The sequence below is a fragment of the Equus przewalskii genome, chromosome 15 (assembly GCF_037783145.1).
Source record: "Equus przewalskii isolate Varuska chromosome 15, EquPr2, whole genome shotgun sequence".
NCBI classification, from domain to species: Eukaryota; Metazoa; Chordata; class Mammalia; order Perissodactyla; family Equidae; genus Equus; species Equus przewalskii.
The window spans coordinates 20,627,310-20,647,692 of record NC_091845.1 but is presented as its reverse complement, the minus strand read 5'-3'; the positions used below and the strand labels follow the sequence as shown (position 1 = coordinate 20,647,692).

The window sequence follows — 20,383 nt, the reverse complement described above, 5'->3', positions numbered from 1 at the left end:
TTTATTTTTATAAAACAACTCAAAAATGATGATAAGTGGAAAAGTCAAATTCCTAAAAATATTAAGCTCCTTTTCTGAGACTCAAAGACTTGTCACCTGGGATCTGATGGGGGAAAACTTCATCCCCGTGTTCTTGAGATTTAAATTGTGAGGCTGGAATTCAATTTGCATACACCCACACTATAGATGGCTATTCCTTCTACATGTGCTCAAGTCTCCTGCATGAACTAGAGGTAATTTCACTGCAGAACATTCAGGCGTGCAAAGGAGAGCCACAAATGGGTTTGAAACAATTTATGATATCCGGCCTCCTTCGACATGTATTAGCATATACCTGGTTTCTTTAACATACACTTTGTTTTTCCAAAACCACAAACAGAGTTGCTGGAATTTCATGTGGAAGTGCTTAAGGGGCTGAAAGTTAACACCTTTGTGATCCTTGCAGCCTCACGGTGGCTGTTTAACAAAAGCCTCTTTGTCGAGGCTTTCTCGAAATGTTTTCTTAACATGTTCCAAGTAGTTTTAGGCAGGGAACTAAAGTAAACAAGATGTTACCATGATAAAAACACTTGTGAAAACATTACAGAGCGCACTTAGTAGTTTCTTTCACATAAAAACTCTTCAGTTTTTAGAAGTAACATTCACAGAAAAAATTTTAAAAAGCAAATTACCAATGAAATGTCCTCTACTGTCTACAGCCCTTGACCTTTCCGAAAAGGGTCAAAGTTCCACCACCTCTGGGCATTTTCTTTCTACATTTCTCACCCCGTCTTCTATTAGAGCACATATCAAATTTATGTTGGCTTTCCTAAATAATATACATCTGACTAACAGGCAAAGGAATTTCTGTTTCGACTGTCTGGCATTGTACTTTTCTCCATGAGAAACAACCAAAAATCAAAAATTAAAAAAAAAAACAAACCCAAATTCCTTTCAAATGGATAGGAAGCAAGGATACAAAATATACTTTTATTAGATGTTACAGAAGTGACCATCTAAAAGAAAAACCAGGGGAAATAGAAATATTTTTCCCAAGCACATGAGAGTACCTGGTATTTGTGAAACTATGGGTCTGTGTCTGATTTTACATTCTAAGTTGGAAACAGGAAAATGTGGTCATGATTTAACCTTCAAATCCACTCCCTACCTTGCCAAAGAATTATATGAGCCCTTTTTTAAAAAGAAAAAGGGGAGAATTATAAATTCGTGTTTCTACTGGTAAAGACTGTGTCTTCCACCTGGTTTAAAAAGAAAAAAATTGACGCAAGCCGGGAGAGGATGGAAGAACATGACGAGCTTCACCTCTCTGGATGGTACCAGGCTTGTTTTTGTTTTTCTGCCATCGGAGGATTGCAAGCAATGCGGGGCTGGAGAATTTCATCCGAGTTAGCAGGAGCACCTGCTGGTATCAGTTAGCTCTAACAAATACGACAGTCACATGAGAACTCATGCTTGATAGATTAAAAAAAAAAACCAACACTAAAACTGCAACTTGTTTTGAGAAGAAACAGGGAAATAAATGTGTACAATAGACTGGGTATCTGCTGATTCTGATAAAGCGTCTCTCTGTTGGCTGGGAGGGAAAGACAACAGGATGGTTATTTGTACAGTATTTATCTTTGAAATCGAGGGCCCTGTGGTATTCCTCACCTTGGGAACAAACACTGCAGAATGATCACAGAAAAGTGTCAAATCTCTGGTTTTCATTTACCAACAGTTATGATATTTCTTCCTCAGGAGGGAAAAGACTATGCCTCATTTTTAGACCTGCGAGCCCCACCTCGCTTCCTTTAACCCCCGTCTCTGTTAACCGTGGCATTTTCTTGTCAGATGGGATTTCTAACCTGAGTAATGGATCTTGGCTTCTCCACAAGTTACATCTTACTAGCCTGAGCAACAGAAGATCAGAAAGCAGTTACCAAGCAAAGTCACTTTCCCGTCTCACACTCAACCCTAAAAAACCAGGTGGAAGAACCCACGCCCATGTAAATATAAAAACTGCGGTTGATGAATGAAGTAACTGGGTAAAACATGCATGGATATTTTCCCCAAATATGAATAAACATGAGGGCTCTGTGAAGCTCAACTAAAATAACCCAGGATAGAAATGCAAAACATTTAGCAATGCAAAAACGTTTCTCAGCTAAAAAAATGTGATGATACCAAAAATTTTACGCTAGGTCAGAGGTCAGGAAACCGGTCTAAGGGACCCAGCCACGCCCATTCCTTACATATGGTCCAATGGCTCCTTCAGCAATTGTATGGCCTGCAAAAGCCTAACATATGTACTGTCTGATCCTTTATGGAAAAAGTTTGCCACCCCTGTCCTAAGATCACATTCAATCGTGTGGGAGTCTTTACCAGAAATTTATAGTTAAAAAATAATACTAAAGAAGGATCTCTTTTGACACATCAATGCTTTGCATAGTCAGAGGCCATTCCCTAGGTACAAGATCAGAAATGTTTGGATATTTTAAATTATCCCTCTTTAAAAAATATACTTCATGGGGCTGGCCTGGTGGTGTAGTGGTTAAGTTTGAGCAGTCTACTTTGGCAGCCCGGAGTTTGCAGGTTCAGATCCCGGGCGTGGACCAGCACTGCCCCTCAGGCCACACTGTGGGGGCATCCCACATAAAGCAGTGGAAGACTGGCACAGATGTTAGCTCAGCGACAATCTTCCTCACGAGAAAAAAAAAAAGGAAATTACATATATAGCTATATCTATCTATCTATCTATATATATACTTCAGTAGAAAACAAAAGAAATACTAACGTGTAAAGAGTGCCTACTATGGGCTAGGCACTTTACATGATGTACCTTTTAATTCTAACCCCAAGAGGTAGTTATTATTATCATATCAAATTACATATGCTGATACGGGGGCTCAGGGACGCTGTGTAACAAGCTCAAAGAACACACTAATGCTAAGTAGCTTCACTACCCAATCTGCCTCTCTTCAAAGCTTTCGTTAAACCTACTGCCATAAGTAGAAAGCATACAGAAATCCCACTGCTGCTAACAGGCAGTATTGTGCAGCAGTTAAGAGCAAGTACTATGAAGCCAGACTGCCTGGGTTTGGATCTTGACTCCACTTCTTATTAACTGTGTGGCCGTGGGAAAATCACTCACCCTCTCTGTGCCTTGGTTTCCTTATCTGTAGGTTGAGAGTAATACTACAATCTTACCACTACAAGGTGGTTGTGGTTATGTGAGTTATATATGTAAAGCACTTGGAACTGTGCCTTTTGCACAGCTCAGGATTATTTAATTATGAACTCTTCATAGGGAAATATAAAATTAGGGGATTAGAAAAGAGGTGAAAAAAATCTACAAAGCAACACCTAAATCAAGGTTAGAGCAATGCTCCATTTTGTTGAGTAAGAGCTCCTCGGAGAATCCAAGCATCACTGGTATCAATTTGCTTAAACCATAAGAACACACCTCTAGCGGGATAATGGCAGAGAAGAGTGGGCCCAGGAAAGAGGTGCTTTCAGAGTCTAGAAATCTGGCAATTTGAGAAGAAATGCTTACAACTTCACTTCCCGGTAACAATGACTCCACCATAACATCATTTAAAAAGGCCACGCGGTTTTTGTCTGAGCCACAAGAAGTACGGTAGCTCTTTCAGTCCAGTTCAACGGAAAGCAAAGTTGGTTTCGTCAAAGCCAATGTGATTACCCTTTAGACTGCCAGGGGTGTGGGAGATGTGAATCTGCCAGACGAATTTTCCACGACGTTAGGCGCGATCCAGAAACCTGAAGACAACTCTGAATTTCCAAGAGCTAAAGTCATACCGTAGAGGAAAATCAAAACCCTGAATTTGTCATACATGGCCCATCAATGTGTAACTCAGGAGAGCACCAAGAGAACTGAGTGCTAGAAGGTTTTTCTTATTCAGCATTTACTCTCCCTTTGCTAGTTTACAATACTCATTCTTCACTCTCAGGAACTAAGTCACTCATCCTTAGCCCCCATGTGGTTCACGCAGGGTGAACATCTTCTGCTCTAGATGGTTAAAGCTAGAACACATGACTCAATCTGGGCCAATGACAGTCTGTCCAGGACTTTTTCTGGAATTATGGGAAAAGAGATGCACTCTGAGATTGATAAACTTGTGGCACATAAATTTGTCTTCTTCGGTTCCACTTGGAAACAGCCTAAGAATAAAGGCAACACAGAAGAAAACAGAGCTAACAGACAAAGAAACAATACTCCCATAACCTTGTTTAAGCACCTGGATCCAGCCATACTTGAAGCTAGCTGTACCAGTGGACTTCCCAGTTACAGGAGCCAATTATCATCCCTCATCTACCCCCCCCCCTCACTTTTTTTGGGCTTAACTTTGAGTTTCTACAGCTTGCAAACAAAAGTCTTCTGACAAATATAAGTCAATAAATAAATATGAGGAAATAAACAAGCAACAGCTGCAGGTTCATAATAGGCATTCCAATTCCACTGAGCAAACGCGAACTGAGAACATGTCATGTCATGTGCAAAACCACAATAAAGAACTGATGGCGGGGGGGCGGGGGGGAGGACTGGCCCCATGGTCAAGTGGTGAAGTTGGCACGCTCTGCTTCAGCGGCCCAAGGTTCCGCTGGTTTGGATCCTGGGCACGGCCATGGCACCACTTGTCAGGCCACGCTGAGGTGGCGTCGGACATGCCACAACTAGAAGGACCCACAACTAAAATATACAACTATGTACTGGGGGGAATTTTGGGAGAAAAAGCAGAAAAAAAAAAAGAAGACCAGCAACAGTTGTTAGCTCAGGTGCCAATCTTTAAAAAAAAGAACTGATGGGGGGTTTCGCAGACAAGAGCCAGACTCTTCACATCCTTAGAAGAGAAAAGGGCTTCTTCATAGCAATCAAGTCTAGGTCCCAATTTTAATGATCTTTAGATTCTTTTCTTTAGTACTAGATGTGGTTTGGAAGGGTGCTGTCTCTTTGTGGAGGTATATTTAAAAAATACACATACACACACACATATAAACACACAGTCATGTGCTGCATAATGACATTTTGGTCAACAACAGACCACATATATGATGGTGGTCTTATAAGTTAGTACCATACAACCCACCTGTGTAGCAGGCTATACCATCTATGTTTGTGTGAGCGCACAGTATGATGCTCGCACGCTGGTGAAATCGCCTGACAGCGCATTTCTCAGAACCTGTCCCTTTCGTTAAGCACTGCGTGACTACATATGTATATGTATACACACACACACACATATATATATATGTGCTGTATTTACTTATTTATTTATAAATTATCTAACTGTCGGATCACATACTAAACAGACTTACGATTTGAGGATTACAGTGGAAATACTTAGGCTATTAACAACATTTTTCAAATGGGTCAAAATTGGAAAACTGCCCTCTTCCCTTGTGACTTTAAAATTGACACATGTCACTGAGAATGTTGACAGCAGTTTTATAGTTCTAGAGACTATATAAAAATAAATCATATACATAGATGTTTATTGGCCATTCTATAGATGAGTAAAATTAGCATCAAGATATTTACCAAAGATAGCACGGGTGCAGAAGGAAAAATCAGAATCTAAGAGTGGTTTCTGCCAAGATCTTTTTCTCTCATTATCTAAATACAATTAGGCAGATGATCGGGAAATAACAAAACAAAGATTCTATAATGAGTGATTTATAAGAGAACAAAGCCCAATAGCACTAACTTGAATCATAATCATTGTAAAGGGCTGTAGCTTAACTTAAAATAGTGTCACACTGCTCTTGATGGCTGATATTTAGAAACAATTTTAGATATCTCGTTTTAAAAAATTATAAGTACTTAAGTTTTTAATGATCACATAATGTTCATGAAGTAAAATATTAAAGCTAGGAAGCTATGAAGTGGACTCACAGGCTTCCATTCATTAATCAAAAAGTGATATTCACCAAAACTGCTTGCAGGTAACATTGACAGATCTCTAAGCGTGGGTTTATCACAATATTTGTATCTAGGTCCATAAAGATAGGTATAGAGATTGTTCTAACAATGTAAAGACTATATAAAACCAGAGACCTGCCCATAAATCAGCCAGCCTCCATTTCCTGGTGCTTGAATGAGCCAGAAAAACCAGAGGGAAAGCCCCCCCAATACCCAATTTGTAAACCATCATGCACCCAGATATGCTGCACGATATATAAATATATTTTAAAAAATGTAATATTACATTCAGTCCATACATCAATGATTCAACGATATTATGAATATATTTATGTGATGTCAATAATGCAAGGCAATTTAGTCTAAATATTTTTAAAGGACAAGGTACTATAGGTAAGGGAAATATTAAGATGTAGTACAGGAGTATCTCACTTCCGCCACGAGAGGATTAACCTATCATTCACCTACAGAGACACTCTATCAGCTTTAGAGATTCAAATGGGATAACCCAAGTTTTAGGCATACTTTAGCTGCAGAAATTAAACTTACTCCATTCTCCCTATAAGGACAAGAATCTGAACAGAAGGCAACAGCAATATCGAAAGATGAGAATTAAGTTGGTAGCATTTCCTCAGCATCCATTGCTTAAGTTTATAAAGTCATTTGTATAATAACAAGGAGGCCCAATCACCAAGCTGCAATTGGCCAGTAATTGACACTGATTTTATAAAATTAAGAGTCAGTGCATATATCACTGATAGTGTGGAAGGACATGAATAAAAGTGAAAATGGAATTATTTCAAGTTTAATATTGGGAGCATTTTTATTTAATCACGGAAATATAGGTAAACATAGGCTCGTCCTAGGAGTATCAAAACTACTCTTGGGTATAAATCTTTCCCCTTTACTGTGCAACCCTCAATAGATGTTGTAACTATTCCTATGACAGTGTGCTAGACCTGGTGATTTAGAGTCCACTCTCCAAACGGTGGTGTGAAACCCTCCATCAAAAAGGCATTTTACGAGGAAAAGCATGGACAGTGGGAGGTAATGGCTATGTAAAAGAAGCAAGCAATATAAAATCATTCTTACTTTAGAAATGACTGGAAGTCTTCGCACACTGCTTCACAGCCTGGCCACTTGCACACACCATGTCCATAGAGAGGATGGCTATGGGAATGCTCCTCGTGGGACAAACTGAAAGAAAACACACAGAGGGCAAGAGCGTGAATTTGCTGCCAAAAACCATCCCAGCAGACGCCAAAAGCAAGAGGAGTGAGCCCACATGGCCAAATGTGGACATGAACGAACCTGTGCTTTCCTTTTCCCCTGGAATTTACTAATTAATTCTGCATTGTCATTTAAAAGCAAGAGTTAATTCCAAAGGGTGAATGGTCCAGTGCTAGAAATGTACCACCATGTATGAAAAGTGTCTGACACGCTTTTGTGAGAGGCAAACTCTCTACTCAGACTGCAAAGGATGCTTTAAAAAGCTAGAACTTACCATTTAATCTACATAATGAAAGTTATAAAATCTGTACTTGATTTTGAGATTCTCTTGCTGTCTTGTACCCAGAATATTACACATTTCTTCCTCCTCCCTTCCGCCACGAACTGCTTTTGCATAATTGTACAATCTTTTCGCGTTCAAGCAAAGAATAGTGCCATTAAATAATTTAGAATAAGAACAAAATAATTTTGAAAGATAAATGATATCCAACTAGACGATTATCTTAAAAAAAGAAAAAGGCGATAGTGGCAGGAAGATTATATCCCTAAAAATAAGGACACCAAGAGTGAGAGAAAACTTGGCATGAATACGAAGGGGTTAATCCTCCAGTGGGGTTCCAATCGATACGTAATGATTTGGCCACTCGGATCCAAGTCATGGGATGCTTTGATCCGCGCCACGTGGCGCTTGGGGAAGTGTGTCTGTTGCACTCGCTGATGAACCATATTCTCAAATATTTTCTCTATTAGGTTTCTGCATCCAGACTTCTTTCAGACAAATTATTTTTACAGCCGTTTCTATAACCTTAGATTCCATCAAATAGAAATGTAAAACTAACATTGAGAGTTCTGTTTTGTACTCAAGCACATTCTCTTCAAGGAGCTAGCTATTTTGCAACTTATTCCACTGCCTCTGGTTGACTTTGAACTTCAAGCGCTGTGAATTATGATTACACACACACACACATACACACGAGGGGCTTGTATTTTATATTACCACTAGGATGTGTATTCATATATTTTATCAATTCACATTCATAGAGCAGACATACCCAAATGCCACTAGCCCCTGACTTATAATCATTGTGGAGTGAGCGTATCATGAACATTTGAACTAAAGATCATTAATAGTAGACAGGCAAATACACAGAACAACACCTTCTATCAAAGATCAGTAAGTCTCCCTACGCTTTTGAACGATTTTGCTGGAAACTTAATATAATTTGAAAATAATGACAAGCTATTTTGTCTTAAAATAGAAAATAAATCTGGGAACCAAAAAAAATTGCAGAAATCTAACTTGTGAAAGCACTGAAAGGCGCCCCTCATGGGAGAAAAGAATAAGACAAGTGAAATAAGATAGCTATAGTGAGGTTTATAAAGCCCAGTGATAAAGGACAGTCTCTAAGCAGTTAAGAGAGTAAAATTCCAATGGATTGAAGGAAAGACTTTCTACCTATCCATCTTCAAATTTTTTAAAGAAAAAAATAGACATGACTATATAAGATGATAGATGTTAAACTTATTGTGGTATCATTTCACGATATATGAAAGTCAAATCATTATGCTATACAACTGATGCAATGCTGTATGTCAATTACATCAATAAAACGGCAAAAAATAGATACAGTTCAAAAATAGAATTTTTAAAAATTACTGACAATATTGGAAATTAAAGAATTCGTCTCAGGACTGGAATTCTCAGGTATTCTGAGGGAAGGAAATCATTTAAAGAAAAACACTGTTCCTGTCAATAACTAAAATGAAAAGAAGAAAAAAAATAACCATAATATTTTCTTTATCCATTTTATTAAGATTAAGTTATTTTCATGTTCAAAGTTAATATATTTGTTATAGAAAACTTGAAAAATATTGCAAAGAAAAAACTGCCCTCAAATACACACATATATGCATTCTGACAAATGAAGGCATAAGGATTTATATCATTCTTTTATATTTAACATCATTTTGTAAATAATTTCTCGTGTTATCAACTGATCTATAAAAAACCTTATTTACTGATGCGTAACAGTCTCTCATATACCATCTTAGCTCTAGTTACATGCCAAAATTTACCTAACCATTCCTCTATTTTGGACACTGAGATCCCCTCCATGTTTCCTATATTTATGAACAAAATTTACCAGACTAAATACCCTAGTCTATAACTGATTTTGACCAGGAGATACATTGAGAGAAATAGAATCACTCAATTAATGAATACTAAATGTGAAAATTCCCTGTGAACACTCTATTAAGTTGCTCTTGAAGAATGCTACACGCCAAGTACATTCTTAGCCACTATCCATATTTTGTGTGATTCTTTAAGTTGGAAACGAGGAGCCTCAACTAGTTAGGACATAAAATTCATATCGCTAGTTAAAAACTGCAAATGCTTGTTCTACTCTGCTTCTCAGGTTAAGCTGAGTGTCCTGAAAATAATAGTATGAAAGAAAATGACGTGTGTTCACTAGAGGAATTCATGACTAGAAATAAAATGTACATGGTTTAACACGCTGTTTGCCATTTTCCCAAGACCCCTCCATTTTTGGTTAACTATTTGTGAGGGCTCCATCTTCTGCATAAAAACCACTCTCCTTTAAGAATTTATTATTTAGTTCAACTTGGTATCCTTATGTCAAAATAAGCACAGGTGAGAATTCACTAACGCCTTAGAAGGACAACCAGTCACACCTAAGCCTAGAGAAACTCAAACTCTTCACACATGCACACATATTTACACACTCAGAAGACCTCTTGAAAATGGGCCGCTATGTTAAAACCATTGTTTTATTATGAAAAGAGAATATACTCATTTTAAAAAGTTCATATAACACTGATTGGCTACTGAAGAAAGTCTATTCCCCACTCTACCCCACACCTAATAACGCCACTCTACATGACACTGCTAACATTATGGGACATCACTGAGCTGCATTTTTCTTCTAATGTATTACTAGTTCACAAAAATGGACACATACTATACATACTATTGTCACTTGCTTTTCATATTTAATATATAATTGGATACTTTTAAACACACAATCATCTGAAATAAAGTGCTTGGCTTTGGAAGGAAAAGGAACAGACTGGCAGTGGTGCCCTGGCAGAATCTCTCTGGACAGACATGGAAGATACTGGAACAACTGTTGCCTCTGGGGAGGGGTCCTGGGAGCCAGGGGTAAGTAGGGAAACTAAATTTTCACCACATCACTTTATATATCTTCTGAAGTTTTCATTTTGTGCATTGTAGGAATTTGTTCTCTGTGCAATTGTTAATTTTTCACAGATACACACACACACACACAAAATCGTGCTATGCAGGACTCAATTTTCAGCTCTGACGGTGGCACAGCAAATGCCACACACTCACTGCATGTGTGGCTGAGTCTGGCTTCTGGCCTTTGAGTCATTCCGCATGAAGCACCATCAGACACCACCAGCTGGACCTCTGAATGGGAGCTTTTCTGTTTCATCAGAAAAGTGGAACAAGCATTTATATTCCTACTGCCTTTTGGGACTTGCCAAAAAGGGACAAAAAGGGAAATAAAAAAATGAGTACAAGAAATTTTTAACTTGAATTAATTTAGAATTACATTTACAGGATGAAAGATGGTGAAAAAAATGACGATCTGAGCATCTGATGGGCAGATCAAGCCTGTGAAGCCTAATCATTTAAATAAACTGTTCAAGGGTAACTCACTAATGTGAGAAGTATGACTTTCGAAAAGCTGCCAAGGTCAGTGATGAATAAAGACGTATTTGATTTGGAAGGGATCTGAAGATGTTTGCCCCTATATTAAATTTTTAAAAATTTAGGGTCAACTGTTTAATGAAGTATTTTTTACTATAAATTTCCAGGTTGAAAACTCCTAGGGGCAGGGATTTGTCTAATTCATCTGCACATTCTCAGTACCTCACACACGGAACATGAGCCCAATCAATGTTAGATGGATTCATGAACGAACAGGCAGTAAATAATATTATTCTATTTAATTTCTATGTAGATATACACTCAATTAGTGTTTGCCTTTTTCTTTTTATTCTTGAAGGTAAAGACCAGAATGATGCCAATCCACTTGAGAAAATAGCGTTTTGACACTTTCTATTATTTAATTTTATTCTGAATATATGAAACACAAATAGTATGCAATGGAGAAAAGCCAGCTGATTTAAATTTCTCTTGATAATCCTTGATATGTAAAAATTAAATATATTTTTAACACAAGAATAGTGACAGCATTTCAGATTAGAAAGAACCAACTTGCTATGAGAAGTATAATTACACATAAATATGTAATAACAATCCCCGACATTACATGATATTAAATACAGTATATACTTAGGACAGTGTAATGGTGTCATTCTCAATGGCATTTATTTAAGAATTTTTTCTGTTTATTCTTTTTTATGTCAAAGAATACCAGCCAGAGCCTTAACTCCAACAGTGACTTCAGCTTTCGAGAAGATTTTATATAACGGTTACGGTTCTTCAGTGGCGACCATTCACTATAACATTCCCAAGTTCACCGCTTAACCAAAACTCAAAACTAGAACCTATGATTCACCTGCTAAAACAGAACAACTGCTCCTTTCCAGCATGCAGACTTTAGCGGTCCTTACACTATTAGTCTTGTAAGCTAACTTTCCCTTGGTAACCAAGAGGAGAATCATCTTTGAAGGAGATGAAGAGAATAGAGACCTCCTTACCCCAAGACATTTCCTGCCAATGTAAATGCCAATGTTCCTTCTTCCTGAAGACACATTCTCAGCTTTTCCTGTGCTCTCACCCGCGTTCTCACCTCAGTCTTCTAAGTCTCCCGCAATCGCTTTGTGTCCTTTTCCAAATCTGTCTTCTCTCCGTTTTCTTCCTAACTTTCTGATTCATCCTTAATAAAAGGCTACATCTGTGCCCATTAGGGTTTATACCTTCTCCTCCACTCCCTCCCAAAAAAATTAAACCAAAATTAGAAACTGCATTTTATCTCACTTGCATGTTGTTGTCTAAATTAAGTTATGGAAGACTCTTGGTCATTCTCCAATCACTCGAAATTATCACATATATTTTTCTTTAAGTTTTATTGAGGTATAATTCAGATACCATACGATGCATTCATTTAAAGTATATAATTCAATGGTTTTGAGTATATTCACAGAGTTGTGAAAGCATCACCACAATATAATTTTAGAACATTTTTATCACACCCCAGAAGAATCCTGCACCCATTAGCAGTCACTCTTCATTTCTTCTCAACCCCCAGCTCCTGCCAACCACTAATGTACATTGTTTCTAGAGATTTGCCTATTCTGGACATTTCAAATAAATGGAATCATATAGTATGTGGTCTTTTGTGCCTGGCTTCTTTCAGATAACATGTTTTGAAGGTTCATCCACATTGCAGCATGTGTCAGTGCTTCATTTCTCTTTTTACGGCTGAATACTATTCTACTGTATGTATATAATACATTTGGTTTATCCATTCATCTGTTGATGAACATTTGGGCTCTTTCCACATTTTGGCTATTGTGAATAGTGGTAATATGAAAATGCACGTACAGGTACTTGTCTGAGTGTATGTTTTCAATTATTTTGGGTACATATCTAAAAGTAGAACTGTTGGGTCATGTGGTAACAACTCTGTGGGTACCATTTTGAGGACTGCTAGACTATTTTCCGAAGCAGCTGTACGACTTTATATGCTCACCAGCATGGCTTGAGGGTTCTAATTTCTGCACATCCTTGATAGCACTTGTTGTATGTCTTTATTTTAGCCACCCCAGTGGATGTGAAGTGTACCTTTTTGTGCTTTTGATTTGTATTTGCTTGGTGATGATGATACTGAGCAACTTTTCATGTGCTTATTGACCATTTGTACATCTTCTTTAGAAAAACACCTACTCAGACGCTTTCTCATTTTTAAAATTTGGATTATTTACCTTTCTATTGTTGAGCTGCAAGAGTATTTTTAATATATATATTTTCTGCAGGCAAGTCCATTATGTGATATATGATTTGCAAGTATTTGTTTCCATTTTGTGGACTGTCTTTTCAGTTTCTTGATGGTGTGTACTTTGAGGCAGTAAAGTTTTTAAAAACTTATCTTTTTTCTTTTGTTCCTTGTGCTTTTGGTGTCACATTTAACAAACCAGAGCTTTAGTCCTCACATTTGATCCATTTTAAGTTTTGTATATTGTGTGAGGTACGGGTCCAATTTCATTATTTTGCATTTTGTTCCAGCACCGTTTGACGAAAAGATTGATAATTCTATCCTAAGGAATTTTCTTGGTCCCTTTACCAAAGTCAACTGACCATAAATGTAAGGTTAGGAGAATTTTTTTTCTTTACTTTTGCTAGATTTCTTTTCCCCTAACATACTGCTCCCATTCTCAAAAGAATTTATACTCACATTACAAAATAACTTTTGAAATTACATTAAATTATAAAATAACTTTTGAAGTTTGAGGTGGGAGGCAGAGATAAATTTTTAATAAAAATAAAACCTTAACAACTAAACTTTTTGAATAAGTGCCTAGGGACAACTTTGTTTCCCGGACCCCGGTGATCCTTTGGTGTGCTGAAAAATCTTTGCAGAATGTGCTTTGCGGATCTCTCTGCTTATCACAAAAACGGAGTGTAACTTAACCTTTTATTGAGGGCCAGTACTCTCGATGGGGAGGGTTGGGAGCTGGGTGAATGAAGACCTCACTTCTCATCACCGATGCGCTAAATAACCAGGAACCCTGCAAGTCAGTTAACCGCCCTGCCCTCCATTTCCTCATTTGAAAACTGAAGGGAGTCACACAAGATGACCAGCGTTGCTCCTGCCAGTGCTAAAACCTCCACCAAACTTCTACCAAAGATACGCAGACAGAATAGGAAATGGGCACAAATGACATATCACGTTACTGACAAGATGAATAAGGAACAGGTGCTTAATGACTACTGGTTAAAGGAATGAACGAGATCTACATCTTCCAGTGAGGAGTAACGGAGTCCTTAGGCTGCTGTGCAGGAGGAAGCTATTCCCTTTTAAACCATTCCCCACCCCCTGCAAAGACATACACCAAAAAGCACAAGGAAGCCCCTTTCCCACCTCCTTTGACTTAGAAGCTGTTCTGCTTCCCTCCCTTCCCCGCGGGCCCCTGGCCATCTTCCTCTCCCACCATTCTGGCCTTTCATCCAGTCAGCCAACATTAATGGAATGCTGACTCGGAGCCAGGCACCCAGGATACTAATGATGAAGAGCAGTTCTCTGACAAACTCTCTCTCTGCCTCCCTAAGGCTCAAGTCTCCCCCTTGACTGTCTCCTTTCCAATTCTTTGGTCTCATGTCCACGTGCACATGCTTCCTTATGTCCACCCCAATAACACTGTCAGCCACAGAATCCTCCCCTCTCAGATCCAGCACAGCCTATGATTTTGGCCTGGGTGGCAAGGGCTGCTGGCCCCCAGCCAAAACATGAAGCTACTCCAGATACCTCAGGTTTCCAGAAAGGTGATCCCTTGATACACTGATTCAGGGCTATATATTAATAAAAAGGGCCTTATAATCAATTATGACTCGAACAACAGAAGCCTCTATTTTAAAGCTTTTTCTTTTATTTGCTTAATTCTTTAACAACAACTTACACAAAAATGACCCCACTTTCTTTCTCTGCACTGTTTGGTTCCTATCACACTTCCCTGTCTTCTCCTTTGCTACCACATCCTACTTTCAAAGAGATTTAAGTAACCTATCAGCGATTTCTTAGGATGAACCTGGGAGTATGAATTTGATTTCTAGTGATAAAGCGATATCTGAAAACATAACCAGACTTCAGATTCTTTTGTATTAAATTTTCAAAAACTAATTGATATCAAATACTTGTGATAAATACAATAAGTCAAGTTGAATGATACCACACGAGGTGAGCTGGCTTTGGAAATTTATCACAGATGACCCTATAAAGAAGAGCAATGCAGATTCACAATAGGAAAAAAGGATGATCACTTAAACATCTAGCACAACTGTCCATCGTACAGTTTACTTCTGATATTTTTTATATTATTGTGTATCTCCTCAAAATCAGCCAGAAGTCAAATCCTAGTCTCTTACAGAAAATAAAACGACAGGTCAAGTTTCTCCATGCGTTGTAGGGTAGTATCGGGGGGTGGGGGTGGGGGGGTCGTACACCTGCCTAAAAAGGTGCAAATGCTACGTGGGAACAGGGGAAATACTGATGTGAGCACTGCGTCTTTCCTCCTTGTATCTTCGTAAAAATGACCTTTCTCCTTTAACTTTCACTGAAAACACTTCGGGAAGCAGATGGGTTTCTTATTTCACACTGAAGAGATGGGAGACGCCTGAGATACTGCATTTCTAGCATCCTGCCTTAGTTTTTGCTTTTCACTCATTACAGAAATACACCATCCTACGTGTTTATTAATCAGTTTTCCAAAAGTAAATTGGCAGCCGGTTCTATAATCTTATCGCAAAGAGAAGGGTGTCTCATGAAAGCCTATTAAAGGGCCTATCCTAGACTGACGGAAAGATGGAGTTCTCCACCAACTGGAACACACCCGCGCTCCCCTCTTTCACTGTCTCATGCAGTGACTCCTTGACTCTCCTTCCCCAGAACGCTCATCATCTCAATTTTCTGCTGCTTTTCAAATCATGTTTAATTAGAGGATTTCACATTCCCTTGTGATACGATATTCATGAGTAAAACTTGCAATTGGAGTGACTGTGAATTAGTCTATTAAGTGCCAGATTTGTGCTTTTAAACAATGATGGAGATTATTGTTATTATCTGCTCTCAGATTGTGCCTGGAGATGTGAGGGCTACCTTAACTAACTTTACATCCAAAATAGAAGCTATTAACCATTTATGTCCATGGTGGGGTTTTTTTTCCTCCTCAAATTACAAATAATCCTGAATGAAAACACAGGGTCACCTTTCTACAATGGTCCTCAGGGCGCGGCCTGCTAAGGAGGTGTGTTGGGTGAGTTTGAGTGATATACAAATACCCCCACTTTTGTATTTACGGATTCACACTCATGGATACTAGAAAACAGAAATTGACTAATATATCAGATTCATGACTTCTCGGTGGTAACTTTCCATGAAACCTATTTAAGTTACTCAATTTTAAGAAAAATAGTGAGTAAAAAGCAGTAATAGGTATAGGGAGATATGGCAAAAATTGAAGATAGCAGGAGAATGACTCAAAGATCGTTGATGGGCACAAAGGGTTATAATTGTGTCTATGGGTAAAAACACACGATCTTCGCTATTCCTAGAGTAATCCTTCTCAAATTTTATTAAGGATATAAATCGCCTGGGGAGCTTTTTAACATGCAGATTCTGATTTAGTAGTTCTGGGGTGGGGCCCAAGACCAGTATTCTAACAAGCTCCTGGATGATGCCAACAGTATTGGGCCAGGGACCACAACTTGAGCACTAAAGACCTTGAGAGTTTCCTGTTCTGTATCTGACCTCAAAATGATTGTGCTTAAAGAGACACTCATGAAAAAGCCCTCTCTATTAATTGTGGACTGAAATGCAAGTTGGAGCTCGATAAATATGGAAAGGAGAGGCAGGGGGCAACCTCACCAGGCAATAGTTGCAAATTCATAAGAACTCTTGATGGCCCAAAGTTATTTAAGAATTACATGCAAGGGTTTTTTTTTTTTTTAATATAGTAAAACAGGTAAGACTGAAGGAAGTTAAGCACAGGGAAAAACAATTTCCTGGTTCTGTTTAACAAACAGCAACTTTACATTAGCACAAATCTGTTGAGTGATTTAGTCAGTGAATAAAGTTTGTCAGGTAACATACTGATCAGGAATACCCTGGCGTAAACTGTTAAGTCAGTGGGTTTGACAACAACTCAAAATTTCATAGTTCCCAATCTTGAGGTCTGCCTTATGTATCCTCTAAGGCTGGGTGGTAACCAGGAGCCTGCAAGTAGACGATGTGTGTGTAAAGAAGCAGGATGTTGAATTAATGTTTTAGGAAGATAAGTGATAGTTTTGGGCTTTTCTAGGAAACCAGGGTATACCATGAAAGCGGGGTTTCAATCCAATTGGCAGTGTAGCATGTTCAGCCAAGGTCCCTTTCCTCGGCAAAAAGAAGGAATCCTACCAAAATATTCCAATATGTGATATACACGCACTCAATGGTGGCCCACACAATGTCCGGTGGAGCAAGGATACATATCTTTAAAAACTGGCATATTTATTTTAATTTGTATTAGACAAAAATATATCTAGTATCTCTCCAACCTCTGATTTCACAGATATCATTTCTGAGAATGAGGCTTATTTTATTTAAATTTAAAAATGATTCAATTTAAAAAAAATAATATAATAATATAAGCAGATATGGCAAACCTCATGACAATGGGACACACATTCAAATGACTAAAGTTTGGGAAACCAAAAGCTCATGAAGTATTCCTCAAGGAGACCCAGCCTGCAGCTGGATGAACTTCCTGAGTTGACAATGAACCAGTGGCAAGTCTCTGAAGACACACATTAATTTGTGTTTTCAATTGGAAAGGAAGAGCCTCAGGGTCATCCTGGACTTATGGGACAAAGACCCACAAAGGCCACAACAACACAGTGCAGTGTGTCTGATGCTTCTAGGACTAGAAGTGATCATTCGGGATCTAGGAACATCTCATGCATAGGCTGGAGATGCGACTAGTAATTGGCTGCTTTACCAATGGTAAGAACCTGAGGTTGGGGGCCATGATAGGTTGTAAGTCTGGCAGTTACTTCCTTTACCATCCACATCACCAATCTCCCTTTTCAGCTGCACTGGGCGAAACACGCCATCTTGATTCCCACATGCCAGGAGTATGTGGCACAGAGCACAACGGAGGAGAGAATGAGAGTTTGAGGATCTGAGGCTGGCTGGTGTGTTCCGACCAGGCAGTCACAAACACAGAGCAGTTGATGACAAAGGCAGAATGCCTGTGTTTGCATGGTGATGAGTGAAAGAAATAAATACAGGAAAAGAAAGAGAAAAGGCAGAGGTGCAGCTTTTGTTTCTGCCACCAATAAGGGCTATTCTGAGTTTGTAAGCCAGAGTTCACCACTGGCAGCATTAACACTGGGATCTCGTTAAGAAAACAGAATGCTTTCCAAAGAGTGGCTGTGAGCAACTGTGTCAATACAGACATAGGGACCACTAATCCAGAAATTATTAACACCATTAGGCAGGCATTCTCATTATGTCAGTGCAAGTGTGTTTGCACTGGTGAGTCACAAGGTCTATGTGGAACCCTGTCCATATGTGAGAGGAACCAACAATACTCAGAAAACCAAAGAGCATAAATAAAAGTTCCAATACTAATTCTTCCTGTTTAATCCCTGTCCCCAGTACGCTACGGAAGTCAGCACAACTGCACTCCAGAACCAGAAGAATCACGTAACCGACGGGTGAGGGCCAGATGAAAAAGCAGGAGATGAAGGGATGAGGGGGTTAAAGATACAAAATGGCTCAAAATCGTTAGGCACTTGCATTTATGTTCCCTTAGAATTGCTTTCTGCTTCATGGAATTACTTTTATTTCTCTGTAGTACAAGATGCTTCAATAATGTTCACTGGATTAAACTCTTCTCTATCCTTAATTCAATCTGTTTTACTAAACATCTACTTTGTGAGAGCATTGTGCTGGGTTCCTAGATCAAGTCTGTAAACTGGGATTTATAGGAAGATCATGGGTGGGTGGTAAGATAATATTAAAACTTCTGCACGAACGTGTTTAGATAATACTAGAACCTTTGTATGAATATACAAATGTGTGTATATGCATACACAGTTCTCACCCTCCTACTCTCTAATTTTATAATGTAGGTAAAATATTAGATAAGTATATAATTAAGAGTCCACTTAATAGGGGTGCATATTCAAAATTTTTAGTACTGATGGGGTGAAAAATCAAACACATTTGGAGGTCACTGATGGAGGCTGTGACTAAGTTCTCATTCTCTCTGAAAGAGTTCTGCCAGATTCTCCAGTTGGAGAGACAGAGAACTGAACACATGGCTGGAACAGGATATTCTGTAATATTTCATCTGGGCTTTAAAGAATCAATAGGAGCTCAACTGCCACAAGGAACAGAATGAGAGCAGGCAGAGGACTGAAGCACAAAAAGCATTTTCAGGCATTAAAACAAAAAACAAGAAAGACAAAACCAGAGTATTTCCAAGGATTTAAAGGTCAATATTAGGAATTTTTTAAAAGGAATTTTGTTCCATAAAATAGTTTATTTTGGGTCAAAGTCTCAAGAATTTTTTTCTTTGAAATGATGAGTCTTGGCACTGAAACACACGTTGTCCTAAATAACAATAACAGTTATCCAGATCACTTCTCTGTCACTTTGAATAGTAGAAGGGGAAGAATGACACAGTGTAAGGACAGCAGTTGGGACGTGCTAGAGCAGTGGTTCTCAAAGTATGGTCCCTGAGTGCTTCCCAGAGATGCGAATCCTTAGGCCACACCCCAACTTACTGAATCAGAAACACAAGGGCTCGAGTTCAGCAGTTGGTAGTTCATCCAGGTTTCCAGAAGATCCTGACGCAAGCTAAAGATTGAGAGTTGGTCTTACCAGAAGCCCAAATTTTCTCTCTCATTTAGAGCATCTCTAAGTATCAACAAAGGCTAACCAATTACTTCTACAGCATCTGTGGCCAAAGGGCAGCAAATACATGACTACTCTTAATGGGTTCTTGATCTTTAACATCTCATTAGTTCACCTTCTTCTGAACATTTCATCAAGGCTCTGCAATGAAATGCAGCACTTACTGCACGCCCAGATGATCAGGATGTAGCAACTGACAAGAGACAAGGAACCTTCCTTCACCGAGCTCATTGCGTTAAAAAAAAAATCTCACCTGATGCATACATTGGGGGGGGTAACAAGGGGGTGGAAACACATATCCTACGATATTCCACTAGCGCTCATTTTGAACACATCATGCACCGTGTATCACATTTTGTTGATATCCATATCATTGCACTTGATTACACTGTGTTGCAAGAGTCTGTTTCCATGTTTGTCTCTCCGATTAGCCTATGAGCTCCTTAAGGGAAAGAACTATGTTACAGTCATCTTTTAATTCTCAGAACCTATATAGTTAGTATAGAACAAATGTTCAATAAATGTTTTTTCAATGAATAAATAACTTTGACAACAAACAATAATCACTAATATTTATTGAGCACATATATGTGCCAGAGACTAAAAT

At 38.6% G+C, this 20,383-nt stretch overlaps 1 protein-coding gene across 24 annotated transcripts in view; it reads right to left on the bottom strand.

Moving 5' to 3' along the window:
• Positions 1-20,383, bottom strand: part of FOXP1 (forkhead box P1) — a 412,016-nt gene that overhangs the window by 49,518 nt on the left and 342,115 nt on the right. For all 24 annotated transcript variants that reach the window (XM_070576788.1, XM_070576797.1, XM_070576800.1 and 21 more), the window contains one exon: positions 7,010-7,114. In XM_070576788.1, coding sequence (XP_070432889.1) covers positions 7,010-7,114 — 105 coding nt within the window. The remainder of the gene's footprint in view (positions 1-7,009; positions 7,115-20,383) is intronic.